At 39.9% G+C, this 26,124-nt stretch overlaps 1 protein-coding gene across 1 annotated transcript in view; it reads right to left on the reverse strand.

The window, feature by feature from the left end:
- PREX2 (phosphatidylinositol-3,4,5-trisphosphate dependent Rac exchange factor 2) overlaps positions 1-26,124 on the reverse strand; it is a 291,433-nt gene that overhangs the window by 39,318 nt on the left and 225,991 nt on the right. The window contains exon 35 of the mRNA XM_084782996.1: positions 23,604-23,718. Within this exon, the coding sequence (XP_084639122.1) occupies positions 23,604-23,718 (115 nt within the window). The remainder of the gene's footprint in view (positions 1-23,603; positions 23,719-26,124) is intronic.

The raw sequence follows: 26,124 nt of genomic DNA on the forward strand, positions 1-26,124 counted from the left end.
TGAAGGGCAAAAACAAGCAGTGGGGTGGGGCTGGGGGCAAAGATCCAGCAAAGAGGCAAGAAGGGCAGGTGGGGCCTTGTGGGGCCTTGTGGGAAGGAGGAGACAGGAGCCAGGAAAGGGAAATGGTCATGCCAGAAAACTGACCTGGCTGTGTGATCAACTCATCGTTAGAAGTGTAACATGTCTCTCATCAAACACATGAGGCCATACTTAGTGTAATGTGAAAACGCACGTGCACACTGCCATGCTTTACCTCATTGTGGCATTTTGCCCTTTGTTCATCATTTTCACTAATAAAATACCACCAAGATGGTCAAAGACCCCTGGAGGACATCCTCTCTTCTCTCCTGCTTGTGCCACTAGCAGCCCTTCCCCTACAACAAATACCTCCTAGACTTCTGGGTGCTCACATGTATGGTTGCCATGCTAAGGCCGTCACACAGCGCACTGCTGGCTGTGCCAGAGATGACAGAGAACAGGTGTGCGCATTTCCACATCTGTGTTTGCAGACTTTCCACCTCTGGCCTTTTAGTTTGAATTTGTATGTATTTGTTGACCATGCATTTCTTCTTTTATTTTCTGTTCCTTTTTTTTTTTTTTACTTTCATGTAGTATTACACTTTTTTTTTATACCTACTCATTAGCTACTACTTTTTTGGTGGTCGGGGAGGGGTTGAAACCAGGGTTTCTCTGTGTAGCCAGATCACACTTTTCCATGTGAGGAATGTCATTTTCAACTCTGAAATGATTGCAGTTATCAACTATGCCAGTTTTTTCTTTCCACCAATATTTCTATTATATCTTGGTGCTCCTGTTAGACACATATTCACATTCTTTTAAGTGTACTAGTCCTTTCCCCCATAGCCCCAATCCTCCTAACCTTTTCCATTAACATCCATCTGTCCTGAAGTTTAGGTGGTTCCCTCAGAAAGACATTACAAATGTATAGCTTGTCCCTTGGTCAAGTGTATAACTTGGCCTTTGCTACAAATTTTACTCTGATGGTTATCATTTTTCTTTTCTTTCTTTTTTTTTTTTTTGTTTTTTTTTGGGGGGTGTTTTTGTTTTTGTTTTTTGTTTTTTGTTTTTTTGTTTTGACACAGGGTTTCTCTGTGTAGCCTTTGCTGTACTGGACTTGCTTTGTAGACCAGGCTGGCTTTTAATTCACAGAGATCTGCCCACCTCTGGCCTCTGCTTCCGTCTCCCTGAGTGCTAGGATTGTAGGTGTGCACCATGGAGCCTGGAAATCTTTAAAACAAAACAAAACAGGATGGCCTCAAACTACAGACCTTCCTGCATCTGCCACCTTCAGCAAATCCTACTGGCCTGAGATACCAAAACCAGCATCTTTTTATTTTCAATGTGTCTACTTATTCTCATTTTTCTTCTGTCATAAAAAAGCTAATGCGTCCACCCCCGAATATATCTTCTCTATGTAATTAAAGAGCTGTATTGCTGTGATATTTAGCACCTGTGATGGGCTCATCTTAATATTTACAACTCTATAATAATTAGGTAATTAACTTTTTTGTTCTAGGATTTTATGCTTTTATGGATAATATTTTTTTCTGTACTTTCAGAATCCAATATACACTTTTAGGCTTTTTTGATGGATCAACTACTTCTAGAATAGGGGTTCTCAACCTGTGGGTCACAACTTCCTGTTTGGGAGGTCATATATTAGATGTTATGCATAATAGATGTTTATATTACAATTTTTTAACACTAGCAAAATTATAGTTATGAAATAACAACAAAGTAATTTTATGGTTGGGGGGTAACCAATTTTATGGTAGGGAGGTTGAGCACCAATGTTCTAGAACATTTATTTTCAGTGGTCAGTTCTCTGGCTGTCTTTCTTAGAGTCGGGTTTTCTCATGACTTATAGAATTACATGTAATCTTACTTGAAGTAAAAAAAAATTAATTTAGTTTTATTGAACTTTATATAAACCCATTATTAACTCTATTGTGTTCCTTTATAAAAATGATTCTGAAGTCACTTTGAGCCAAGAATCCCATTCCTGCCTTCTTCACTTCAGAGGTTTGAGTAATCATCCTGTAGACATCGGAATAGAGTCACATCACAGACCTAGCAGTGACTGGCTCGGTTCCTACTTTAGGGGCTCTACTTGCTTCTTTCAGTCATCTTCCAAACTAGCATCACATGAGTGACGGTCGCACACGGGTTGGGCAGCACATTTTTTATCTTCACCATGAAACAGACCAGTTTTCTCTGCTTGGTCTCACCTGGTAGAGCTGGTTCTGGACTCCCATGAGATGAGCTTAACAGTGACATTCCTTGCCCTGGCCCCTCTGCCCAATCCAGAGCCCAGCAAGTCAGAGGTCTCAGTGGAGCCTTAAATGTCACCTGTATTTCTGTGGCCCTTGGTGATCAGCTGTGACCTACATATTTTCTGTCCTCGCAGTTGATTTAGGAAAGCTACAAACTCAGAAGATGTGTGATGCTGCAAAATCATATCCTCTCCCTGACCACTGGGCCTGGGCAGGAAAAGCAATGTGGGGAAGAAAGTACCAAAGTTCAAGGGCAAACCACTTAGCCTCTCAGGGGCCCGGTGTTATCATTATGTAGGTGGCACAATGTTGGTGTATGAAGTGCCCAGTTCCATGACATGCTAAAAAGGACTTGTTCATAGACAGTGTTGACTACAAGCACACACAGAAGCCAGGATTTCTGTTTTGGAAAAGCAAGATGACTCAGCAGGTAAAGGTGCTTGTCAGTCAAGCCTGACTATATGAGTTAAAGCCCCCAAACCAATATCATGTGCATTCACACATGCACAGATTTCTCTCTCTCTCTCTCTCTCTCTCTCTCTCTCTCTCTCTCTCTCTCTCTCTCTCCTCTCTTTTTCTCCCTCTTTCTCTCCTCTCTTCTTCTTCTTTCTCTCTGTCTCTCTGTCTCTCTGTCTCTCTGTCTCTCTGTCTCTGTCTCTGTCTCTCTCTCTCTCTCTCTCTCTCTCTCTCTCTCTCTCTTTCTCTCTCTCTCTCTCTGACACACATACACACATTTTTAAAAATATTGTAGTGAGGATTTTGATTTCTTTTAAAACACAGTTATGTGAATATGTTTTTGTTTTAATTCCAGGGGTGGTATATGGGTCTGCTTCAGATTGTCTACAGCAGCTAACTATGATGTATCTTGTGCTCTGCCAGGGGGGTGATTTTGCCAGCTGAGGATAGTTTACTTTTGGAATGCTGGTGAGTCCTATAAATACCAGAGCCCCGAGCGAGGCTGAAGGTGCCCTAAAGAAGCTGGCCACAGCTTCCCCCGCTGCTGCCCCCACTGCTGCCCCTGCTGCTGCCCCTGTTGCTTCTTCTACTGCTTCCCCTGCTGCTTCCTCTGCTGCTGCTGGCCCCTGTGCAGCTCATTTCTACTGTTCCTGCTTTTGCTGTAGCAGTTTGCTGAACTGTGGATTGCTGGATTGCTGGTTGCTGGTTGGAGGTATTCTAACAATAAAGATTTGACTTGCCCCCAAGGAATGCAATGCATGTAATCAGTAGGAAGTACTCTAAATAGATCTATACCCCATTTCCCCTCTAACCTTCTTTTTCACTTACCTAATATTGGGGGGCTTGGAATGGATTGGGATGGAGAAGAGTGATAGAGATAAAATCCCAATAAAGTACGGTAGCTGAAAAGGCCCAACTGCACAACACATTTCGTTTTAAGCAGGTAAAATTAGAGGCAAAAGAGATGGCTCAGCAGTTAAGAGGACACATTGCTTTTGCAGAGGACTCATGTTTGATTCCTAACACCCACATTCAGCAGTTTGCACCTGCCTGTATCTCCAGCTCCACAGGTACTCATAACCTCTTCTGGCTTCCTGAGGTACCTCCACTCATGTGTACATACCCACACATAGGCACACATATACACATAATTTAAAAATGTAATAAAACTTCTTTTTTAAAAAGATAAAATTAAGATAAAAGACATCCCAATTTTTCTAGGGTCGCCAAAAATAGTTTATAACTATTTTGTTTGAACTATTATGTGCAAAACAAAAATTATGTATTTGAAATATGGATAATTCCAGGGTCACTACACAAATAGTGGTTTAGACCCAAGAAGAAAAAAAAATGTTTTTAGATTAAAGAAGTCTGTTCTTGAAATGGCTTGGCTAAGTGCAATGGTTGTAGAAACTTCAGATCTCCTACATCTTGAGTCAGATATGAGAACAGTATTCCATCAGTGGATCCCAGAGATGATAGTACCATCTAAGAAGAAAATCCTTAGGACACAATGTCTGTGCCATTGTTGGCCCCTTTCCTTCTTTCTAAACAAACAAACAAAACCACCACTCTGGCTGGGTTATAGCCCAATGGTAGAATTCTTGCCCATCCTGGCATGCATAGGTAATATACTTGCCTATCCTGTCATGCATAGGTAATATACTTGCCTATCCTAGCATGCATGATGCATGTTTGGGTTCAATCTCTGGCACCAAAGAAGCTGCCACTATTTCCACCTTTTGAGACCAGGTTAGATCACAGTGCTCTAAATCTGCTATGTGCTCTTAAAAGTGACTTTATAGAAATCTCCAAAAATCAATCCATTAAAATAGTAAAAGTAAAATAACTGCTAGTTGATGAGGTTAAAGAGAAATAACTTATAGAAACACACTTCACATCAAATAAAACCATTTAGGAGCCTTATTTTCCAACTGCTATATAGAAAATTGAAAAAAAATAAACCCCAGCTAATGATAAAACGTGACTACTCCAAACACTCTTACAAGATAAAAGTTACTACAGATTCGTAGCTAAATATTTGACTCATGAAGATTTGTAGCTGTAGTTAACTCTTTCTAATCCATAATGAGAGGAAAGGAATAATTATGAATAGTCATTAATGCACGGCTATAAAAGCTAATCACCAACTAATATTAGCAAATATTAACAATGCAGTTACCATAAAATAGACCAACTCACAGAAGAGACAGCAAGCAGAAAGTGCAAAGCTACTTCAATATTCCAATATTCACAGTCAACGAATCTGAAAACTCAATTACTTGTGAAGATGAAAGTATAGACTTGAGGCAGAAACAAATGTTAGGAATTCTTCATCAGATAAAAGGTTGTTTAACAAGGTATTTTACTTAACAGGTAGTCAGTGCATTTCAGAATCATCCAGAATGTGACAAACCATGGACACAAAGCCAATCTCCTAATGCACTATCCTTAATTACGTAAGTCCTGCAATGCTGCCTCTTACTCACTTTTTATGGAGAAAGTTAATGGTGAAGTTGGATTACTGCCAAAGCTGATGTCATTTAAAATACTTGTAAGGTGAGTAAGGATGAAGTCATGGCCTTGGGTCTGAATACAGAAAATCTTATTAAGACCATCTAGAATGTATTGATACCTGTTCGAGAAGGCTGACCAGTGAGTTCCCCTTCCTGCTGGCCCTAACCAGTTTTCACTATCATAGCTTCCTAAAATGAACACATTTTGATATGATCCTTGTGTCTAAGCCCCAGAGAATGAAATACCAATGTAAGACCGGTGGCAGCAATACATTTCAACAAGTAGTTGAACTTAAGTTGACTTAGTTATACATATACATATACCTAAATCAAATAACTACACTATAGGTAAACTTGGCCTAGCTAGCCTACCATTGTCAAGAAGACAAGTACAGGTATATTTGCAATAAAGGCTGACTGTAAGAGATAACTTCCAAGATTTGGTAGATAAATGGAAGTAATGTCTCAAGAGTAAGATTTAAGAGTTGGATTTGGATAGGATTACGACAGATCACAATTGTAAGAAACATTTAGAGTGGAACCTTCACCAAGAATAGTGCAATTGGCACAGGTGGAGATGGAGCCAGTTGTCTGAAGAGTGGGTTCAATTAAGGGTGGAGGAGAAAGTATTTGGTAATGTGGCCAGCTCTATGCTCTGAGGAAATGTGATATCAAAAAAAAGTCAATTATTTCTTAAAGAGTGAAAAGAAACATTGGGCTACCAGTTACAGTAAGAGTGGGAAGAAACACATGACTACTAAACTGTGGAAATTTAGAGCTGCAAGGGATCCTAGAAATGATGAGAACCACTAAGAACTATTAGAAGACCTTGAAGATCAAGTAAGGAACTAATGCTTGCCATAGGAGGAAGAAAGCAAGTGTGGACACACTGATTAGTCCATGAAGTCATGCAAGCTACATAGTAACTTAACAATTACAGCACAGCACTCTCAAATGGGTAAACAAGTGCAGACCCTAGCTCAGGAAGATCAGCTGTGGTCTAGAGATGACCAGGTTTGCCCACAAAAATTGAAAAAGTGTATCTTGAGAGATACACAGAAGTTAGATCAATTACAAAATGGCATCTTCTTATTTGGCCAGCTTTTTTTTTTTTTCCTGAGCATGTTGGAGGAGAGCCAGTTTCTAAGGGAGATGATGAACACATAAGTGTCCCTACTGTTTTATAACAAAGTGGAAGGGCATTTTCCAGCCAAGACCAGTGCTATAGTCTGGCTTTTTCTCTGGATCATTATTCATGAGATCATTCTATTTATATATGTATAAGCACATGCAAGATTCTTTTTTTCTTTTTCTTTTTGGTCTGACACATCAATATTTCTACTACTGTATTCTATTCTAGAATATTCTAAATTGTAGCAAGGTGCTTTTATGTATTTTATGAATAATTTGAATTTTAGCAATTATTCCTTACTTCAAAAAGAGCTGGAATGCTATTTCATCAATTATGGGAATCATTCAGGCATATGATTAGACGTGTCACTATGACTGCTGAGTACAGGTTTGACTGGATGTCTGGGATTATCGGTCAGTTGCATTGGATGTACTGCCATTACACTTAAATTATGGAAAATATTTTTCCAACACATCTCATTAAGAGGCACTGGACACTTACAGATGCAAACCACTAGCCAGGTTCAAGCTCTAGAAAAGCAGGAGAGTGACGGTTTGTTCTTGAATCCCTTGGCCTTCTTTCATGAACTTAAACGTAGTCCAGACATCACTTAAAGCAGTGCTTACAGTTAGATAAAGAGAAATTCTGATTTTTGAGACAACCTTGGGCTTGCCTGTTTGCCTGCCATAATGGAAACATAATGAATTGTGTAGTTAGAATGGCCAGAGAACTGTCAACAGCCAATTTGCAGCTTCAGTTCAACTTGAACATGACAAAATCAGCTGACGAGAGAGACCATGTGCAGGACCACAGAGAAGGGTGGCTAAATAGACGTTTATGACTTGCCACATTGGTCGTGGATATAGACCTCACAGCTCCCCACTGATAGAGCCTTTTCACTCCTTTCCTTCCGAAGAATCTACTAGATCAGTGTCCCATTCTCTGCTTTCCAAACACTCCTTTACTGACTCCTGCTCTCCCATTCATGAATTTGTAAGAATGATAGACTCTGCTTGTGCCTACATATTTGCATAATTCTATGGACAGCATCTGCTGCTCAAATCCTCCTGCTTGTGGCTCCCAAGGGTACCATGTGATTGTCTAAAGTAAGGAGGCTTTTCTGAATAGTAGTTTAATGGTATCATGTCATACAAAACCAGCTCATTTTACTCAGGAAAATCATTAAATTAGGTAGTAGTTCACCTTTAAAAATCATCATATTTAATAATTATGTTAAATAATTATACTATTTATTAAACTATGTAAGGTAGCATAACATCTTGTTTTCAAGGAATAACTCTTTAAGGTTTGAAACGAAGATTTTTTAAAAAAAACATAAATAGTGAGTTGGTGCCAATTCTTTCTGACATCCCAGTTAGGTTGAGTCTGTCTTCAAGATGACCTGTAGAGAACATAGATTTCATTTTACTGTCTTAAAAAATCATTTATCTTTCTTCAGGACCCAAAGATGCAGCCCAGAATCACCCCATCCATCCTGCCTGAACAGCACACTGTCTTGCTAAGACCCTGTGTCATCTGTGCACACATGTAACTCCTTTCTTGAGCACTCTCTCTGGTAGGTCTTTCCTGTATCTGACAAAATCCTACTAGTCCCATGAAAGCCCAGCACAAATGATACATTTAGAGAATACTTGCATGGAAACACATTGACCTATAACTCCATTATACTGAGTTGCACATACTCCTTTGCCTATGCTAATCAATGCAATGTGGGTGGGCAAACACCCCTTGACATTTTTTATTAGACTTCATTTTGAGACAGGGCTTTACACTCAAGCTGTCCTGGATCTCACTATGTAGACCAAGGTAGCCTCAAAATCATGTCAATCCTGTTTCAGCCTCCTGAGTGAGCCTCCATTTTATTTTAAAATCTCATAATTTAACTCAGTTCTTGACAATGTTGTGCATTTTTTATCTGATGAAATATTGAACTGACTTTTATTTTTCTAAGAGGTCAAAATAATTGTGGAGTTATTATACTATAGAATTAAATGCACATGTTACTAGTAGGGGAAAATAATATATTTATGTATATTTCCAAAAAAATGGCATGCAGCAAGAATTCTTAAGCTTATAAACATTAAGCTACAATTGAATCAGCACTGAAAAATAACAGTTCAAAATATCAATTGACAGTTGTCAGAACTTAAAATTTGAATAAGGATATCTGTCCATCTCTCCTCCAGTGAATGGCAACTAAAATATATATAAAATATAATTCTCAGTGTGCCCAACAACCTGGCACAGATAGACATCTAACTCTTTTTCTCTAACAAGAAATAAATGATGCAGCAAAACTCTTGTTTACTTACTAGGAAGAGATTAAAGTGTGTCTACTGTCAGACGAGACTCGAACTGTTAATGTGTGGCTTGTATAACTACACTAGGGTTCATCAAAAAGTAAAGTGTCTGACCAGCAATGTTTTGTTATTCTCTCTTCTGGCTTTCCTTAGAGTTGTTGACTTTTCCACTGCCCCAGATGCCCAGGCGTCTCCTACACGAAAAGTCCACTGGTTTTCCTCTTAAGGATTTGTTCACATTTTCCCTCTAATAAACTACAAGCACCTGAAGACAGAGTCAATACAGTCTGCCTCTGTTACATCATCTCATTTTGGGGATCAAAAAGTGGTCAACATATTTTATTTGAGCTAATAAATGAAGACATTTCTAACTTTTCTGGTGAATGATACCTTTTCCAAGAATCCTTTAACTAAGATTCCTTGTCAACAAAGAAAAACTGTCCTTCCTCAATGGTAACTATTGGTGAAGAAAAAACCCCACCAAGCACAAGACATGTTTGTTTGTTTGTTTTGTTTTTTGTTTTTAGCTATTAGTTTTGTCACAACGTCTGTTGTCATCATATAAGAAAACAAACAAGCAAAAAACAAACAAATAAAGAAACAAAAAACTGACTGCACAGACAACCCAGATCTGTCTTACCTTAACCTTCCTACGAATTTAATTGAAATCAACAGTACCAGCAGGATCTTGCCACTTCACCTAAGGTGTCTCCTGAGGTGTGTGATGATTCAGAAATGAGTTTTATAATACTCCCAGACCTCTGCCCAACAGGGAAAGGCAGGGAGAGTTAATACGGTTGGAATTACAGGCATGCAGGCATAGGAAAGCTGCTTCCAACAGCATTTAGGGCGAGAATACATCAAGAGAGCCCCAAGCAGCCAACATCCCACTTCACGAGGAGAAGAAATCAAAGGCCAGTCTAGAAGTGACTGCTAGAGATGCTGTGTGGGGCTCCAGGGACTCTGTCACTTTCAAGGCTATGTTCAACTCTTAGAAAACCAGCTGTTCATGAAGGGGATCCAAAATAAGCCAAGGACAAAATAAAAATCTGTAACAGCTAACAAGGAACAATCTGAGTGATAAAAGTCGGTTCTGTAAACAATTGTGAGTTTGGCCAAGTCTGTTCTGACTGAAAAAATTGAGTCCCCACTGACCACATCCCTTGCAGATGCTATTGAGCCACGCCCCCCCATATATGCCAACCAAATTTCTCCCAATGACACCAACTTACCAATCCTGCTCCTGAACCTGTCGCCCTCGATCCTGTCAATTGTGGACAGAACTCCCAGCCTCTGTCTTTTGTGTCACACAATCCTGACACACATTGATGACTTTGCTGCCAGCTCAAGTGGACATTTTCCAGAAATTACTCCCAATTCTCTTGTAAATGACACCCCTCCATCTTCAAGGTCTTAGCTTTATCGCAGGAGACTGGCACCATGTTGCTCACTTACTTTTCTCACTACCTGCCCCGTGGCATCCTCTTCACCACTAACATCAGAACACCTGTTTTATGTGGTTTTCCGTGCCTGGGCACACTTGTCACTCAACATTTTCCTGAGTCATCGTCAATTCCTCACTTTACCCAGACATCTCTAAACTCCAGATTCATGTACTCGGGTACCTGTTCATAACATGTAATTCATAAGGTAGGAAGAGTGTCAAGCGCTGGGGTAAAGACAGGCATCACCTGTGTAAAACTACCTGGAGTTTAGAAGAGAAAAGTAATTGGGTAATTACTGCACAACTTAGGAAGCAGAAGAAGATCAGAAGTTCATAGTCATCACTGGCTACGCAGCAAGTTCAAAGTCAGCCTGAAATACATGAAACGTCTCCAAAAAAAAAAAAAGCAAAACAAAGCTAAGAATTTGAAACCTAACACAACTATTTACACTGCTCTGCTCTGTCTCAGCATCCAAAAATTCCAAAGCACGTAGGGCTTTGTAGTGACCTCAGTGAAGAGTGTCACTCCAGGCTAAGGTGTGATTTGCATGATGATCACACACAGTAGGGCTGTATCACAGTAAAGGACCTACTAAGAGTAGTCTGTTGTGGCTGTGCAAATTTCTGTATCTGCTCACTTGGACATTTCTTCACAATCGCTCCATGAAGAAGCCTACACGTCTGTCTGTCAACAGAAGCAATGGATAGAGAATCCTGGCATAACATACAACAGAAAGTATTTAGCCATTGGGAATAATGAAGTAATGTTACTCGCAGAAGAAAGGTGGATGCAACTGGAGATAATAAATCCTATGAAGCAAATTAACTCTGTCTCAGCCATAGAGCATTTTCCCTCACTTTTGGGTTCTAGATTTTACATAGAAACATATGACATGAAACTAAAAAATAAAACTCTCTAGGGGAACACACGAGGGGTACTAAAGGGATAGGGAGGAGAGGGGGTAAGGGTGGCTATGTTCAGCATAAGTATGTACTTGCATGACAATGACCATGCGTAACCCAGCACCACGTACAAAGAAAGAAGCAACATGTTAGTTTGTACACTATAAAGCAAAAGCATATAAGATTTTACTACAAACAAAAATTTACTGCCATTTAAACATTGTCTTCCTTACAATCATGTGTGTGTGTGTGTGTGTGTGAGTATGTGAGTGTGTGTGAATGTGTGTGTTATATGCACACACATGAAAATGTGTGTACATGCTCATTACATGCATGGAGAGACCAGACAAGAGTGCCTGGTATCTATTATTATATATTATTCATATTATATAACAATTTTTAGGAAAGCATGTATAAAGTTAAGTGTGGGAATTCATTATTCCATTCTTAAACTTTATTCTAGTTAATTACAATGATTAATGGCAATTATTTAACTACAGAGTCTGAGAGCATTCCAGGAGATTGTAATATTTCTACTCACCTTATGGCTCTACACTACATAAAAGGTGCTTACAACCCTCTGGCAATGTTGCTTGTGGCAGATTTGGGTAACAAGCCTTCCTGTCTTAGAGTTAAATCCAGGACAAGGAGAGCAGGGGCTGCACATCCTTCTGAATAGCTTTTCAGGATCACCCCTATCTTTGTGTGGTTTGCTGGGTGCCAATAGGGGCAGCATCTGCATTTAAATCTCTATGGCTGTGGACAGGCAAGTTTCCTTCTGGCCTAATCTGCATAGCTTTTATGCAGGTTTATTCTTCCCCAGTGGGCAGTGAGGTCAGTTATCCCAGAAGCAAGCACTTCAGAGAATTGCTTGGCATTCATTTTGTCTTCAATTAAATTGCTCTGCAGGAAACCCATGAAATCTGTCTTCAGACAAAAATCTCTGGGTTCAGCTCTTCTGCATGCTAGGCAGGTTCTGAAGACTGATCATTTTTCCTCTCAGCTAATAGGACAGCCCATGAATCATCATTAGCTCCAACAGCAGACAAAACGGAAAACAGAATTGTAGACCTTAGGAGCCTGCCCCGAGGGATGTGACTACTCAGGGGCTTCTAGTCAGGGGACTGGGCTCCAACTAGAGTGGACTCCAGCAGAGAAACAGAGTTGGGACACAGATGTGTGGCTTCATGGGATCTTTCTTTCTCAAAACATAGCAGAGTTCCATGGTTACACTCTTCTCACAGGGACCGGACTGCTGTTTAATCAATAAGCACACTTCCATTTTGTTTCCCTCAGGTGGCTCATAAGGAACACAGATGTCATAGCTACTGAAAGCAGTCTTCCATAAGACCAGAAAGGACTTTGCTCATCTCTTCCCCACTGAATTTTCAGAATGTATATAGTTAATTTTTTCAATTAATGTGGGGTTTTGTGTGCCTGTATGTTTGAGTGTTCTACTTGCCAGTATATCTGGGTACCATGTTCATGCAGTGTCCTGGGGTCAGGAAAAGGATGTCAGCTTCTCTGGGACTGGAGTCATGAGGCTGTTGTGAACTACTATGTGGGTGCTGGAAATTGAACCTAAATTCTCTGCAGGAGCAGCCAGTGCTCTTAACTGCTGAGCCATCTCTCCATCCCCTATATATATCAATTTTTATGTCTGTGTTACTGATGTCGAAAGTAGATGAAATTATACATATGTTCAAGAAGTTTAGAATTGTTACTGTATACAAATTTATGAAATAAACCATGGGTAGACACTGCTGTGGGCTTTCTGTTTTACAGGATTAAAGAACTTAATATTTGAGTAAACTAAAATGGAAATATCCTATTAACTTCAATGTTATCTCTATGGGAAATTTACTTAGTTATAATCGAAACTACTGTCTTTCTATGATTATTAAAGAATACTAAATGTAGTATATAATATATGTTTGATCCTTTATTTTGGATGTTGAGTAGAGATGATGATACATTTTGATGTCTTCAGTGTAGGCCCCATTTATATTGAACTGCCCTCCTCTGCCACGCTGATCGCAGCTCAGACATTTACCATGGCTGGCTCCAGCACACTCTGCCGACTCACCTCTGCCTCTCCCTGTGCCCCATGGTTCCAGCCACTGAAATAGGACCTCTCTCCTCCTACAGCTCACTCAGCAATATCACTTGTCAGTACTACCTGCAGACCTTGAAATCCCCAGTCTTTCTGTATGCAACTCTTCGAAGTATCCTGTTAGAGAAAACGTGGCGTTCCCTGGAGAATCCTCAAATAGCACATTTACCACGGGTGCCTTTGATCTCCTAGAAGACTCAGAATCATCACAGCATCCCCACAGCTGCACACATGTCTGAACTTGCATAACGGTGCACAGTAACTATTGCTGAGTCAGATGGAACAATCTCCCAAGCAGGGTGGCAGTGGCTGGAGAGCCAACAGGGTGGCAGAGTTTCAAAACTTGAGTCGTCTGACCAGGCAGCTAATTTTACAAACCTTATGCTGTATTCCCCATAGCAACCAAGGGTTTCGATATAGCCATATTCTTTTCTTCTAAGTTAGAATCGTGCCTCTTGTATCAAGGTCTCTGGGATCAAGCTAAAGGTAATTTATGGCCACCCATTTACCTTCCACGGTACAGCCACAAAACAAAATCTGAAATGCTGGCAAAAAGGGACCAAGCAAAAGCAATAAGAAAAACACTAATCAAAAAGCTTGATGAAGATGCCCTGCATATCCCTTTTAAGGCTGTCCTGCTGATCAGAAACAAAACGCAGCAGCATTAAAATCAGTTTTGCTTCTGTAAGCACTGGACGTTCTCTCCCACACAGTATGTTGCCTTAACTAACTCTTTGGGGGTGTGCTGATTTTCTCTTTGACATGCTCAACTTGCATTCATTCCAAATGAAGCTCTGAACATGGGGAGCTTTTATCTTCCTTTTCCTTTGGCAAAAAACAAAATGTCTTTTCTTAGCTTGGAGATGGAAAACAGTAGCTTTTCCTTAGCTTCCAGATGGAAAACAGTAGAGCCTCTTAGCATCTAGATAGAGACAATTCTCTATTGAAGATGCTAAGAAAATGAAGATGATTTTATCTGCTTCTATTTGTCAGACTATGAAATATTCACCCTCAAAAATATTACCACATGCAGGACTTATCACAAAAATCTGAAAACTCATAGGGTAGTAATTTTAATCTCCTGTTTTCTCCCTGCCAAAATATTATATTAAGAATTCCTTTAAGGTGGAAGCAAAATAAATATTAGTTACAAGTATAATTTCTCAAGGGTAAAGAAACTGGTTTGAATCCAAAAAGTACAGCACAGGCGAGTTAAACAACATTAATACTTTAGCATACGTGTAGTGACACACCTTCTCGGTAAAACAATGGTGACAAGCTTTCACCGAATTACAGTATTTTTCAAATAAAAAGCAGATGCTGCTCTCAAAATGTCACTACAACTTTAACTTTATCTGTCCTCATCTCATGTGAAATTTATGAACCTTGACTATGCTGATAAATTTTCTGGAGAGATCTCCAACAGAGTCAGCATCTGTACCCTTCAAATGGTCTGAAGAAGTCTGGATATAAAACAAAGCCTGGATAGTGGGATAAATTCAATATAATAACCACATGACAAGAGTATGGTCATGCATTACGACAAATGTGATTTCTAATTCAATACAAGTATTTGGAGAATGGACAGACAAACAGACCAACAGATAGATACTCATTTTTCCTCATTCTATTAAGGATTTCAGATAAGTAGTTCCCCAATCAAAACAAAAATAACACATTTTTAAAAGTTGCTCTACTTAAAAGAAGTTGATTAGTTAAAGCTCTAGATGTCAGAGAAGGCATCTTACAGGAAGATGCATTTGAGATGGGCTCTAAATAATTACAAAATAATTATACTTTCAACAAAAGGCAATGGAGCAGTTAAAGGTGGTTTATTAGTTGGGCAGGAGCTGAAAGGTGAGCAGGTAAAAGGAGCACTAGGTTTCTTATTCTTCTTTTATGGGCTCCAGCCTCAGTCACACCTAACAAAGTCTCCCTTTACCTTTGGGATTTGAAAATCTGATTCCCTCTCTTGGAAAATGATTGCCACCCGCCAAGTTTCCCTTCCAGACCCTCTCCCCTAAACACTGCAGGCAGAAGCTTAGCAGCTGCAATGCCACCAACATGCAGTGCTGTCCTTGGTACTTGGCAGGCAGGTCGTGTTTACTCAAAAATGGTTAAGGCTCCAAAAAGTGTATGTTTTTACTCTGTGGGAAAATGTGTAAAGGCTATAGTTTGCAGACTGTGGATCCTCCTTATATCTCTTATATGAGAAAGACACTTAGGAAATGTGTAAGCGTCCTAAACTGACTCAAATTCTTCCTAGACACGGTTTCTTAGCCTACCATGACAAATCACTTCTCATGTAACCCCCCCAAAAATTCAGCATGGTCAGTCTAAAAACAGACAGGAATTACCAATGTACACATTTGGTTATATCTAGTTGTAGAGATGCCAAATTATACACCTTAAATAAACAAAAATAACAACCAAAAACCAACTTCACTGAGAGGCAGAGTAAAAGATACAGAAGCGCCACAGAGATGAGTGTACAAGATTTCTATATAATTAAAGATGTATCGCATCATTTAACTCTGAAGGCTATTCCTCTAAACATTATTTACATGCTAATTAATGTTCTCTGTTACTCACTCACCTGGTTGTTCATTATAACTGATATCTTCATTGACTTAATATGGCTTACACACACACACACACACACACACACACACATACACCAATAGGTCATAATATTTTCTATTTCAAACTCAGCTGCCCTGCTTGTCATGAAATAAATGGATAGACAGCACTATCTCATGCTGTGAGCCACTAAAAAGAAGGCCATGAGCTATAATTCCAGGACCTGCAAAGGCATACCAGAGTTGACAGTGTGCTATTCCTCCATTTTCTCCTACTCTTTGATAGCTGTGACTAAAAATGTGAAATGACAGTATATCCGCTTCATGAACCATAACTGTCCCATGTCAGGAACACACATTTCCCGACATGTTTTCTTCTGTGGATGTGGAGAGACCATGTGCTTCATAGAAAAGCTACCACGAGAATCATCAAAACACATACTTCTGGCTGCCATTTTCCAGTATGATATACTGTCCAAACTATGTGGCCCTGAGATGGGTATGTGTAGTATTTCTTTGTGACATAAAATTGCTACAGTTTTTTTTCCTATTTATAATAGAAAATATATCTGGTCTTTCAAAAGGTCTTTAAGTTGTTTTCTATTTGTGTGTAGTATGTCTGTCTGCCTATCTGTGTTTGCATCATGTGAACAACCACAAAAGGGCGTTGGGCCGCTTGAACTAGAGCTACAGATGGCGGTGAGACAGCACAAAGATGTGGGAAAGCAAACCCAGGGCCTTGCAATGGCAGCACATGCTTAACCTCTGAGCTATCTTTCCAGCCCATTAAAGAAATGTTTTTAAAGAATGTGTGCCATTCTGTACTCACAACGGCTCATCTTAAGAGAACCTTTGTTTTGAATGATTTTCTCACATTCTTAAAAAAAAAAAAAAGCCGGGCGTGGTGGTGCACGCCTTTAATCCTAGCACTCGGGAGGCAGAGGCAGGCGGATCGCTGTGAGTTCAAGGCCAGCCTGGTCTACAAAGTGAGTCCAGGATGGCCAAGGCTCCACAGAGAAACCCTGTCTCGAAAAACCAAAAAAAAAATAAAATTAAATTAAAAAAAATAATAAAAATAAAAATAAAAATAATGGATTTACAGTTAGATACTCCAGATCATCAGCCCTAAAAAAAATCAGGATGAAGCGTTTGCTTCATATGAATAATAAATGACATCAGCTTACATAGAACTTGGTTTTTTATTTTGTTTGACTCCACTATTCATTTTACACTAAAAGTAATATTAGAAAAATAATTATCTAAGTACCTAAAATTTCAAGGACTTCTTGGATACAGGGACATTGTTCATATTTACAATTTATATCCTTAGTCACCACATTGAGGGTTTTTTTTTTTTTTTTGCCAATACAAGATGCATTAAAATGAAAGGATTTAGTAATGATAAATTACCTTTAAGTAGGGCATGGCAAAATGAGGCTGATGGAGAGCATGGATCATGGCCAAGGGAATAAAAAGAAAAAAGGGGGGATGGGAAGGATACAGCAGGATTGAAGGAGGTGGGGATAGAGAAGGTTAAACACTGAGTTACACACTTCAGTAATTGTTGTTCTTTTATAAGCAGAAATAAATAAATCAAAAAAATGATTTCCGATTTGGTGAAGGAAGGTGTTTATATTCTAGAAACATCTAGGAACTATTTATGCTACTTCAGCCTTGTTCAGAGAGTAAAGAGCTAAGTATACATCTTTAGGGAAGAAAGGCCAGAGCCATGGTGCCAGTGGCCAGGGTCCTAGGCCCTTTCTCATCTGTATCTCCCTCAGACTAGGAAGTGGTGAGCTGAGCCACCTAGCCTGAGCTTCTTCACTGCACCCTGGGGAAGTGTTAGCTGTCATTATTATCATTTGCAATGGATGCATGGGCTATTAGCAGACCGTATCAATTCAAGAAACTTTTCCAGTGGATTCTCCATTGTACTTAGACTAAAACTCAAAGTACCTCCGATAACAACAGCCCTACATAGTCAGCCAGGCTCTGTCCGTTTCTCAGTGAGATTCATGTTCCCCATATGCTGGAATCCTATTAGCTTCTTTGTGTTCCTTGAACATGGTATGCTTGCTCCCATGAATTACTGCTGTACAAATTTTTCCTGGGAAGATGTAAGTGAATTCCAACCTGCCCCCATGGGCACCAATGATGGGCCAAGTAAGATTACACTGAAGTCCAGCTTGGGGAGACCAATGGATTTATTATGCTTTCTTACAGACCACAGTTGGGGGGTGATTATAGGAATGTGGGTAACCCTCAAACAGCAGCATCACTGCAAAGTCCCACCCTATCATGGATGGTGACCTCATAGAATCTGCATCATAGTGTCTAGCTTTTAATCAGCCTTTTACTTCTATACATGGTCTAGCAACTCCTAAGATCACTTGCTGCTGGTGTGGGTGGTAGAGTGGAGATAAACAGCTAAAATTCCAGGCAAGGGTCTTCTGGACTTCCCCAGAGAGTTTCAACAGCTTTGTTACCATTAGTAAATTTGGTGTCACTGTATTGCTCTATTCTAGTTGCCATGGCTACAGGACAACGTCCAAGACAGCAGCTCATCAACATCTGAGGAAAAAGCATCACATAATACTTACAGCATTTGGAAGGTCTTCCTTGTACCCTGGCAAGGATGTCTCCTTGTGACTCAGGCTAATGTTCAAAACATGTTTTTACTCCTCTCATGATAACCTCATTATGTTGGGTGAATAAATGACTGATTTACAAAATCAGAGCACTGGGATATCAGATATGAAAAGAGTAACAGAAAATTTGTTCTCAGTATTAAAAAATTCACTCCACTCACTGAGATGATCATGTACAGGAAAAAAAACTGTTTTCATTAGAAAGAAATAATTCATTGCTTGAAAGCTTTGTTTCATCACTCACTGTCTAGATAACTGGACACTGTCCTTTAAATAGAAATGTTAATGAGGGGAATATTAAGCTTTTAATTACTCCATGTAAGTTGCTTTTCATGGGACTGATTCAATATATTCTTACAAGTTGGTAGGTTTGATATCTGTTCTTTTCCGGCAGGTAGACAATCACTCATCTGCTCTTGGCCACTCCGCTGCAATAGAACCCACTGTTTCCACTTACACATTATCCTTCTCACTCTGACTTTATAGTCAACTGGTCTACCATGCTGAAGGGAGTAGACAGCTAGGCTCTAGTTGTAAGCCCCTCCCACGTCATTCAGCAGAGCTGCTGATGCAGGGAGCACTTCCTCTTCTTCTCTACGTCACACTGGTCTGTAGTGAACATACTTGCTGAGATTCACACTGAGGAAAGGGTGCCAACAGATGGCATGAATCTTTATTCAGAAGAATGCTCATACCCTAGTCTGACAGTACCACAGCCTTGGTGCCTGCACCACACAGCAAATACATTATTTTGCTTATGGTGGCTTGAGTTTGCTTTCTGAAGCTTGTCATCTAAGGAATGTTTTCTAATCACACAGAGGCCAAAAAAATGTTTTCTGAATTGTGATGAGTAAATAAAATAATGTCCAGGATTAAATGAATTCTAGTGAAAGAGTGAAATGGGTACTAGGGTTATAGGGGGAAGGAAAACTCCCTTTTTAAAGATGGGCAGTCAATATTCTTGAAATGGTCAATATTATCTCCTGGCTCTAAAAACAAAAACAAAAGCAAATTTCTGAAGTAAATAAATATCTGTGCTTACAAAGTCACAAGAAAAAAAAAATTAAGGAAGAAATTGGCTATGTGTTCAAGAAACTAGCAGAAAGTAGGAAGATAATTACCTTCCTGTGCAATTCCTTATTCTAGTGAGTAACAAGTAGGGCAGACAGTAAGTCATTACTGCCAAAGGCGCCAAATTTCTACCAAGGTCTATCTACTTCTGAAAACCTTTCTTGAGGAGAAAAACATTAAAATACTTTCTTATGATAGCAGAATAGTGTGTTAATACTTCTGCTATTTTCTTTACAATCATCAATAAATATCCTGTCAAAAATGCTGTACATCTATATCTGTATTAATTTCTATTTAAAGTAGACTCATGGGGATGAGGAAGTTATGTCCTCCTCACCCTTGCTTTCTGCTTGTTTGACATAAGCATTGTTATTATAGTTTGAATATGGCATCTTCCCCACAGCATGTGTGTGGGATAATTTGGTCCTAGTTGGTGGTGCTTCTTGGAAGTAAGAAGTTTGACACGAAGTTGTGCTATACTTGCTTCTGTCCTGGTCCATTACCCTCTGTGACATGAGCACTGAGAACTGAAGAGTTCGTATCTCACACACTTACTGAACTTCCATGATGGACTATTTCCTCAGTAGCTATTAGTCAAAATAAGCTTTTCTCTCAAGTTATTATTTGTATGAGGAATTTGGTCACAGCAATACAAAAGTAATCAGTACCCGTAATGCAATTCAACACACATCAGAGCTTTCTAAGCAAAAATATTTTGATAAGTACAAGAGGGAACACCAAACTCAGCTAACCTCTCAACTCAAAGACTTTATACTCTAATTAAAAAGGTGAGAGGTCAATAATTGTAATTTAAAAACCAAAAAGAAATGCTGAAGTGTATAATTATCATAAAAAGAAAGTTCAAGGTTAGGAGAAGGACCGTTCTGTCATTTAGATCTGGACAGTGGTTCTGAAATGTGAGGGTGAGAAAGAATGAGTCATGGGGAAAACTTGCTATAACCCAGACAACGGGGCACATTTAAGAGGTATAAAGAAGCTGGCAGATGACACTGGCCTTGCTGGTCTGGGAACTTCTGATTTAGGAATTAGTCTTCATCTATGGCTGCACATTAAACTCCTAGGCATCTTTTGAAGCCATCATGTTTCCGGATCCATTCCAAATCCAAAATAACTGAATACAAAGAAGACTGTACAACATGAGATGAGTCATAAGCACAGCCTTCTCGGGAGTTGGGAGTCAGAGAAAGCAGATGCTAAGGAGGACTGAGGAGGCAAGAGAGGGCAAGAGTGAGGCCTAATGAGGAAGGAAGCCATGACTAATAGATACATCTGTAGGGAAAGGAAGTATAGGGTCAGGGCCATGAAAGTGCCCCATTGTCGAGCTAAGGAGCTTGTTATTTCTCTTGAACACAACAGGAAATCATTAAAGACCTTCGAATCGGAGCATGGAATGGTCTGGCGGCACAACACTGAGTGGATGGATGAATACAAGACTGGTGGTTTGAGACACGGTTAAGTAGGATGCCTCAGCAGTGGTCCACTTTTTAAAAATGAGTATATGGATGCATGCTCAGGGACTTGTGCTCTTTAGAAATGCTTCAATGGTGTACCTAATTCAAAGACAGCCTGGGAATATTTTTCACAAGTTAAGAAGGCAGAAGCTCCTCTGTAACTATAGTCATCAGAAAGATTTTGTCCCAACTGAACTTAAGCTTCCTAAGCCAATGCTTCTTGGTCAGAGAATTAGGAACAAGTTGATTATAAACTTAAGGTTAACATTTTCTTTCCTATGGAAGGGTTAGTTGATTATATACATCTGATAAACCATGTTATAGACAAGGAAACAAAATTGAAGTAGGCTAAGACATTCCAAATTTGAATCATCAGAATATATTTGCTAAGGAAGAGTAAGCAAAAAAAAAAAAATTAGATGCTAACCCTATGAGCATATACAGGGGAAGGTAATCCCCCTCAGGAACAGTCATAGGGGAGGGGAACAAGGGGAAAATGGGAGGGAGGGAAGAATGGGAGTATACAAGGGATGGGATAACCATTGAGATGCAACAAGAATAAACTAATAGAAAAATTAGATGCTAAAAATTTCCTAAAATAATAAATTATGGATGAAGCTGAGGGCACATGGGAAAGGATAGGTGTGTGAAACCCGTAGGGTGAGTGTTACTAGAGGAAGAAAATCACCTGGAGCAACATGCATTCTTGGCTGGTCATTTTAGGAATCAATTTAATTTTCAGAGTTCAGTCATACTGGTGGGGACACACAATAGCAGTTTTTTTAAAAAAATTATATAGACTCAAGCTAAAACAAAAATAATACTTCCTTTAAAAAAATAAATGTTAAGCAAAATAATCCAGACTCATAAAGATAGGTACTACACTGTCTTTTTGGGTGACTGTTAATTCATCTCTTTCTCTGGTGTGTCTCCTCCCTCAGGGTGTATGTGTGTGTGTGTGTGTGTGTTTATGAAATTATGAGGACCATGAGAGGGGAGGGAGAGACTTTTAGAGAAGGAGGGAGTAAGGAAAACATAGCAATGCAATACAGGATGCATGCAAGTAGAAGAGGGAACTATCTCGCTGTGAGGAAGAGGATTGGTCAGAGGGGAGCAGGGAGAAGGGCACTGAGGGAGGGCTCTGAGGGAGAGTGGTTGTATACACATATATACACTATAATGGAACACATTACTTTGTGAAGACATTTTAAAACAAAGGTTTAATATGTCAAGTAATTTTAAAAGTGATCTGTCAACCAGCTCACTTGTGAAAGAGAACTATATTCTAATACTTGTTGAAAATGAAAGTTTCTGAGTTACAATCCAGTTGCCTTCCACTGCCTTAAGGTTAATTTTTCTTGCCATCGTGTTGTCAGGGAAGTTCATGGCTCCCTTTTTGGGGTCTTAGTCTTGCTAATAAGAGAAATTTAAAATGACTGTAGAAGTAATTTTGAGGATGATTCTACTAGAGTCTGGAAGGACAAACAATAGAACAAGCAAGATATAAATCTCAGAAGCTACAGGGCGGGGGTCTATAGTGAGAGGAAGAAAAAGCTACACCACTGTGAGTATGGTTCAAGACAGCCTTATTTAGTAAAGCAGCTGCAAGCTGGAAGGAAAGGGGACAGGACACCTTCAAACACAGGTTTAAAAAAAGCCCTGAGCAAGCTTAGCCTTTTGACTAGGCTCCAAAAAGGAGGGAAAAAATAAACAAAAGAAAAAGGGAAAGAAAAACAGTTACACATTTAGAATTAGAATTATTAGAATTCAAAAAAAATTTTTTTGAGCAACATGGCATGGTGCAGAAAGGGGCTTTTGCGCAGTACAATTATATCATCTTACTGAGGAGATAATTATTCCTCCCATATTATTAGCATATCTTCAGTTTTGGTGTTCTCCTAATCAGGTGATTTACAGACTTGGGCAGTCCCCTCATTTGAGAGCAGATCAGAAGATCAAGTCTCCACTCAGGACCCGAGTTAGAACTCAGATTCCATTCTTTGTGTTGGGGGAAGTAGCTTTTCCCCCTCAAGGTGTCTGATACTCTATTCTTTCAGATATTATTTTAAATCCTAAGGAGAGGGAAGCTGATGTTTTCTTTTGTTGTGTTACCAGAGAAACAGGTTAGGTCAGAAGCCAACCATGAGGGATGAAACTCTGTTACTATCTGTGATAACTGCATAGTAACAGTGTAGGAAGAAAGATAATATCAAGATTCACCATTATTTATTTGGATGTAGACATATTTTTCCAATAACAAATACATGGCTGTCATAGCTCCATATGGACCCTTCTCTCCATGTGAGGGGCCAGCTTTTCAATGGCAAATGAAGGATTGCACTTTCCCTGCAATTCTATGACCTGCCTGTAGATGCTGCTGTGAGATATGACAATGATAGTTCCCCTGGAAACACTCTGCTATACCTTAAGCCCATCCCTTTACTTTCCCCAGAAATTAAAACCTCAGCACAGAAACTCCTTTTCTTAATCATTTTCACAGGATAAAGCCATTATGATATTTGAGACATTAAACATTATTAATTATCAAAAGAAATATCATCAATAATCTAAGCTACTCACCCTAGTCATGTGTCCAAATCATATAGCTGAATATAAAAAGCAAAATGAAGTCATCAAAAGCGAAGGTTGCCTACCTGAGCTTCTGAATGTACTGGTTGACCTTTTCCAGGGAGGCTGTGTTTATCTGTGCTTGAAACTCTTCCACGGAAATGTTGTCTCTATAGTAATATCCTTCCATGCTCTCCAGTGCTGTGTAAACAAGTGAACAGTTTACATGCCACTTCATAACCCAGTCTCTGAGTCACCTCTAATCCTACTAACTCTCAATAGGTACACCAAAAAGTTTCACATGTGAACACATATGCAACAAGGGACTCCAGAAATGAAGAAACATGTGCCCCATGCTCTCGAAATATATATTGAACAGTTGGTGAATTTTTTTCTTAAGTAGGCAAAGGAAATTTCTAGTTATAATTGTCCTATATTTTTACAAAATTTTGAATGCATTATAGAAGACTAGAATATGCCACCCCAAAATATGCCTTTTTGGCATAAGGATGATTTTTCAGCTGGCTATTTTTAGAAACTGCAGACACAGGAAGTAATCAGAAAACAAAGTAAAACTTGGTCCTCTGTAAGAAGAATTTGTACCCAAAATAGAAGCCTGCATTGTGTGTGCACCCACATGTGTGTCGGGGAAGAGGTGGAGGATGGGGTGGGAGGTGGAGAGGGGTCATGGAGAGGGAGGAGATCCGAATCTGTATGCACATCCCTTCTTCTGCCCCATGAAGAAAAAGGGACAAAAATCATAAGCGCTTCTGGTCCCTGCACAAGCCACTGAGATAAATTCAGACAACTAACCTTATCCTTACTTTTCTCGTGTTGTTTGGCTTACACTTCCGCAATGCTGTTCATCAGTGTCGGAAGTCAGGAAACAGGGCAGGAGCCTGGAGGCAGGAGCTGATGCAGAGGCCATGGAGGGGTGCTGCTTACTGGCTTGCCCCTCAAGGCTTGCTCAGCCGGCTTTCTTATAGAACCCAGGACCATGTGCCCAGGGGTGGCACTGCCCACAATGGTCTGGGACATCTCCCATTGATTGCTAATTGAGAAAATGCCTTAGAGCTGGATCTCATGGAAGCATTTCCTAAGCTGAGGCTCCTTCCTCTCTGATGATTCTAGCTTGTGTCAAGTTGACACAAAACCAGCCAGTACACTTAGTCACTCTTTATAATTGGTCCTTTCTCCCTATTTGTTTCCATGAACATGGGTACAATGGTCTTCTATTTTCCATGGGATGCATTCCAAGACAGACCTGCAGTAGATGCTGAAACCTGGGATTCCACTGCCTCTGTGCATTTTCACAGTACACACACACACACACACACACACACACACACACACACACACACACACAGATTCATATTGCCTTTCCCATTTTCACTAAGCACTTATGTCTTATGGTTGTCATATCTGCAGTTTGACAGTAGAAACACTGGAATTCTTCACCCTCACAATGTTGTAAGCAGAGGAGCTAGTCTTACTCTGTATCTTCCTTAGTCAACAGTGTTAGGCTTTTCACAGGTAGGTAGCATTTATGCCTCTCCTTAGCACATCTCAATTACCTGCATCACTATTTTTGCATGTTGGCAACATTGCTCACTAAAATCAGGATCACTTAAGAATGAACATTGGGCCAGGCTGTGCTGGTGCACGCCTTTAGTCCGAGCACTCGGAAGGCAGAGGCAAGTGGGTCACTGTGAGTTCTAGGCCAGCCTGGCCTACAAAGTGAGTCCAGGAAAGCAAAGGATACACAGAGAAACTCTCTCTCAAAAAACAAAAACAAAAATGCACATTGAAGCCAGGTATGGTGGCTAATGCCTTTAATCCAAGCCCTGAGGAAGTAGAGGCAGGCAGATAGCTATGAGTTCAAGGGCAGCCTGGTCTACAGAGTGATTACAAGACAGCCAGGGTTACACACTGAGAAATCTTTTCTCAAAAAACTAAAAAAACAAAAACAGAAACAAAACAAAAAAAGAATGCACACCGAGACTGTGTATAACTGAAAGTCAACTGAATGGTGACTGATGGGTAAGTGATCATCTATACAAGCACAGATCTGCTACTCGAAGGATGATCATTCAGGCTCTGGTTAGAGGAAGAACACCACACTGTTCAGAATGGTGTGCAACTGAAATCATGAATCATTTATTTCTAGAATTTTCCATGTAAAGTTTTTTGACTATAGTTGCCAACTTGTACATAAAAGCACAAAAAGATCCTCAAGATGGTGGTGTCCAGCAAGCATTGTATCTGATCTACTGCACGGAGACCAGGGACTTGAATGGAGCCACAGACTGTTAAATCCAGAGAACTTTAGGTGAGTGGGGTCCCGCACAGTGCAGACCACCAGCAGGCCTGGCCCTGGGTCAAGTAACAGTCCATGGAGGCCCTGAACCCACTCTCCGGACACTCATACGGAACCCATCTGTGGGCTGCAGCTGGCAGATAAAGCCTGAATTCAGTGTGCAGGTAGATAACGGAGCCCCTGGCCTGTGGAAGTCACAGGGAAACAGGTGAAGGCTGCCCTTGGTCTCATCCACCTACTCCATGCAAATTTGATGAGGACCCCATGCTGGATAGAAACACAGGCAACTG

The sequence above is a fragment of the Acomys minous genome (genome assembly GCF_964271855.1).
Source record: "Acomys minous genome assembly, chromosome: 1".
Lineage (NCBI taxonomy): Eukaryota > Metazoa > Chordata > Mammalia > Rodentia > Muridae > Acomys > Acomys minous.